At 33.2% G+C, this 4,863-nt stretch overlaps 1 protein-coding gene across 8 annotated transcripts in view; it reads right to left on the bottom strand.

The window, feature by feature from the left end:
• LOC106882160 (peptide methionine sulfoxide reductase MsrA 1) overlaps positions 1-4,863 on the bottom strand; it is a 25,838-nt gene that overhangs the window by 12,840 nt on the left and 8,135 nt on the right. For 5 of the 8 annotated variants that reach the window (XM_014932740.2, XM_014932732.2, XM_014932736.2 and 2 more), the window contains exon 2: positions 2,622-2,752. The exons of the other annotated variants lie outside the window; for them this stretch is intronic. In XM_014932740.2, coding sequence (XP_014788226.1) covers positions 2,622-2,633 — 12 coding nt within the window. In that variant the 5' untranslated portion in view covers positions 2,634-2,752. The remainder of the gene's footprint in view (positions 1-2,621; positions 2,753-4,863) is intronic. 8 annotated transcript variants of the gene reach the window in all.

The following is a 4,863-nucleotide window of genomic DNA, read 5'->3' as shown; positions in this document are numbered from 1 at the left end:
CTGTAAGTTGTTGGGTCAGTATGCTGTGAAAAATGAATTAGAATTTTTGTTTGGGTTAGATGTAATCTTTGGAGTGTCTCCACCTGTGTGTATGAGTGTGGTCACCAGCTGTGTGTATGTTTGTTTTTGTGATCCTTTCATTTTTGTGTATGTGTGTGTTTGTGTGTGTGTGTGTGTACAGAGTTGTGTGTGTACAGAGTTGTGTGTGTGCTTTTGTGATGTTTTCTTTTGTATGTGTGTGTGTGTGTGTGTGTGTTTATGCAATGTTTTCTTTTTTGTGCATGTGTGTATGTTTGCGTGTGTGTGTGTATTCATGATGTTTTCTACTATATGTGTATGTGTCTGTTTTTTTGTGTATGTGTGTATGTGTGTATATATTTAACATCCGCTTTCCATGCTAGGTAATTTAATATATATATATATTCAAATTGAGTTAAAAGCAGGTCAGGAGATATAAACAATATATATATATATATATATATACACACACACACACACCTATGAGTATATATATATATATATATAATGCACTGATCCCTGGTAGAAAATTCAACAAAAAAAGTACTCCATTTAGTGAGAGATAAATATTATTATTTAAAGGTCACAATACATGTATTAATGCGCTACTAATAGTTTTATATGTTGAGAAAACTCAAACATATTTTTCAGGTGCAAACCACATACCATAACAAACTAAAAAAAAAATTGAGTTATAGAAGAAACATGAAAAAAGTGTCTGCATTTTTTATATGCTGCCTCCTCAGTTTTTTCACATCTCTTCTATAATTCAATTTTTTTAGTTTGTTATATGTAGTTTGCATCTGAAGAATATGTTTGAGTTTTCTCAACATATGAAACTATTAGTAGCGCTTTAATACATGTATCGTGACCTTTATAAAAGGCAGAGATATCAAACTAACCAGCATTACTTTTGCTGACCTAGTAGAGGCAAGACGATTTTATTGTTCACTGGAATTTTTCTATCATGCTTGTATTAATTTTATGACTTTTCCATGACACAGAAGTATTTTTGACTTCTATTTTTAGTGAGACAGGTACTCACACAATACCCTTGTATATATATATATATATATATTAATTTTTCCAGTACGGCTGATATTCGCTGCCGCTAGTGATGGTATTTTGATAGTTCTATCACTTTCATATTTACTTATAAACACACACACTCATTATATACATATATGTATGTAAATCTACATGGGACATTTATCAATATGGACCAAGAAAGAAAAAAACAATCTAGCTCTTCTCTCCATGTCTCCCTCTCCCCTATTAATTCAATTTAATTCATAGTCTTCCCTTCCCCACTGCCTCATTCTCTGTGGTCGCTTACATTACATTCTCTCTCTCTCTCTTTCTCCTTCTCTATCTCTCTCTCTCTCTCTCTCTCTTTTTCACACACACACACACAGTACATCTATCCTGATTCAATCCCAGTCTAAAAACTTTATGACAACTGAAGATCAAACAAACAGAATGTAGTGTAGAGATAAATAATTTTTAATCTCTTAATACAAAAGTAATAACAAGAAAACGATTAATCTTAATCTTAATCCTATAATGCCTGTAGCTCATAATCCTTGATGCTTCAAATGCAATATGTTTTGGACAGAAAACGACAAAAACCTGAAATCTTGGACAATCAATCCACTAAGGATTCATTTACATATAAACATTATTGCATGCAATAAATTATGATATCTGGCAGTTGTCGCACTTTTTACAGTCATGTTTTTAGATGTGACAAAATTATGTTTTTGTTTTTGCCGCCACCCCCACCCACCTGTATGTTGTTTAGCTTCAGATGAACCCACAATGAATAGCCCTACGATTAAAGGATTTTCAACTATCTCCAGTTCATACTCATCGTTTTGTATATCTGGATACACACTGTCCAAAATGATAATATCTATGACTTTTGGTCATTATTTGTACTTTGTCTGAGTATAATTCAGCTAATGAAAGTCCCAGCCCACCCACATGTAAGAGCAATATTTTCAATCTGTGTTTTTTACATCTTGATATTTTCATTTGATAAGATGGTTAGTTCTGTTAAGATCCTCAAAATAATTGTAATGAAAAACTCAAAATATAAATAACTTGTTTTCTGAAATTATTTCAACAATATGAAGCTCTTTTTAATGTTACAGCCTGAATCCAAATTTATGCCACTTCATGCAATGTAATTTAAAACAGAAAAGAAAAGGCAAACAGTTTGGTAAAGACTGTCGAATTGTTTGCCTTTTCCTTTCTACTTTAATACTTACTTAGTGGCTCAAGGGGAAGCCACTTCTAGCCACTTTAGAAAGGCAGTCACAAAATCACATGTTCAAGTGCAGTTCAAACCAGAATTTTAGTGATATACCAAGTTGAGCATTCAGAGTGCATACCTATTTGTTTGAGTCACCCTGACAAAAACTCTTTGTATCTTTTATACAATATAATTTATCATACAGAGGAGTTATCATACAATAACTCTTGTATTTTAGATGATAGATAATGATTTGAATGAAACCCTGTAAAGGCTCCCTTATTTGAAGTTGAAGGGTTAGAATGAGAAGTGTTATTGTTTTGAAAAAAAAAATGTCGTAAAATTTGACCTGGCAATGCATCTTCTTTTGGGATAATTGTCATAGCTTGTCCCATAACTGAGGTGAAAGTACGTCCACTGCGCTGAATAGGTAGGAGTAAGGAATAAAGTGGCAAAAGTAGGGTCCTGGTATTAAGAAACCTGGTAGAAGAGAAACAAAAGAACTATTTACAACAAAGCAGACAAAGATAAAACATCCTCAGCTCTTTGTCATTATCTTAATTTGATTATTTTTATTTAATTAACGACAACCGAACTAACAGACAAGACTCTACACAATTGATTCCCAAACTTATTTTATCATGGAATCTGTTATGTCTTCAGAATGCTCACCTCAGCAGGTCGAAGACATGTGCACCACAATAATCTGTTGTGGTTGAGGGTGTCATTTCTTAGGAATAATATCATGTGACTTTTTTGCATCAATAAAGCTGGCATTTGAGGTGATTCAATTTTAAATTTACTCCAGCACAACCTTTGATACAGAAGCCTTCTGATACCAATGAGTAAATTAGTTTCTTTTCACAATAAATTTCAAATTTTGTTATCCATGGCGTCGGCTATAAAAAATCAGAAAGGTAGACAAGGAGAATCACAGGTGTAACGAGGCATAGACAAATTTGTATTTCTTTGTGGAATCAAATACAAAATGTCTCTGCCTGATTTGTGGTAAAACAGCTGCAGTTCCAAAAGTTGAGAATGTGAAATGGCATTACACATTAAAGCACACTTCGACCCATAATCATTATGAAGGAGATCAATACAAGAAGAAAGTGCTTTTACTTCAAAGGAATTTAGTCTCGAAAAAGAATATTTTTCGGAAAATAGATGATGAATCAAGAAAATATGCCAAAGTAAGTTTCATCATTGCTGAAAAGATTGCACATAACATGAAATTTTTTTCTGAAGGAGATTTTGTCAAAGAATGTATCACCTTGGTGATTGAAATTCTATGCCCTGAGAAAAAGAGAGCTATAAAATGTGCTAGCTTGTTGCATAATACTATGACCAGAAGGATTGAAGAACTGGCTGAAAATGTGAAAATGCAGTTGAATGAACTTTATAAAAACTTCGAAGATTACAGCATTGCCATCAACGAATCTACTGACATTACTAATACGCCACAAATGGCGATTTTTGTGAGAGGTGTTGATTCGAGTTTTAATATCACTGAAGAGTTACTTGCTCCATGCCCTATGAAAGGGAATTGCACAGGTGCTGTTGGTTTCAAAGAAATTGATACTGTGCTCGAAAAGGTGGGACTGACTTACAATCACCAGGTGGGAATTGCTAATGACGGTGCACTGGTGATGATTGGCAAGGAACTAGGCTTGCATGGTTTTATCCAAAGAAAACTAGAATCCTTGAACATGAGTAAAGACCAAATATTGTGAAGTCTGAACCATGGGATATGTTTTTGGTCACGGTTGCCATTTTGTAGTAGGTAATTTTGCTGCTAAGGCACAACGTCTGCATGCTATCACAAGTTCTTCAATGTCACAGTCCATTCTTGGCCAATATACATATCTTCTCATTAACGATTTCATCTCGAAATCCCTGGGTGACCAATGTGAAATTCCTTTAGTAATTGCTTCTGTAGTGTGGCTTGCACTACAACTCTTTGTGAATACATCAACACATTGTCACAAATCAAGAACAGGTTTGAATTGTGTTGCATTCAGCAAAGCACATTTTTATCTCTTTTTAGCCTTCAGTATTTGTTTCATTTTTTTCTTTTTTTTAATGAATTGATCATGTTTTTGCTTTTAATTTTATGCCTTGTAATGTAACTGGTAGTTCACGCATGATATTACACAAAACATTTTTAATTTCATTTTCCACTTGCAAAGTAGCAACCATGGTATCCTCAAACAGTTCAGCATTTTTCAAAATCAGTCTTGATAAACAATCAGCATGTCCTAATTTCTTAGATGGTATAAATTCTATCTTAAAATCATAGTTTAGTAATATAATACCTCAGCATTGCAACCTATTAACTGTATGAGTAAGGATTCCTTTCTTTGACCCATATATTATATAATAATGGCTGATGATCAGTCAGTAGTCAAAAACTTCTACCGTGTAAAAATCTATGAAATTTTTTCACAGAAAATAATAATCATTCGAGCCTCTTTCACAAAATCTTCAAATTTTATTCACCAAATCTCTTGATTTTGTTTTTGGTTTTTTTACCCTACCAAATTCTGGTGCCTCAAACATTTTAAGTACCACATTTAATCTTTTGATTAAAT

The sequence above is a fragment of the Octopus bimaculoides genome, chromosome 17 (assembly GCF_001194135.2).
Source record: "Octopus bimaculoides isolate UCB-OBI-ISO-001 chromosome 17, ASM119413v2, whole genome shotgun sequence".
NCBI lineage: Eukaryota > Metazoa > Mollusca > Cephalopoda > Octopoda > Octopodidae > Octopus > Octopus bimaculoides.
Note: the sequence above shows the minus strand (reverse complement) of the source record. Positions and strands in the feature narration are given on the sequence as shown.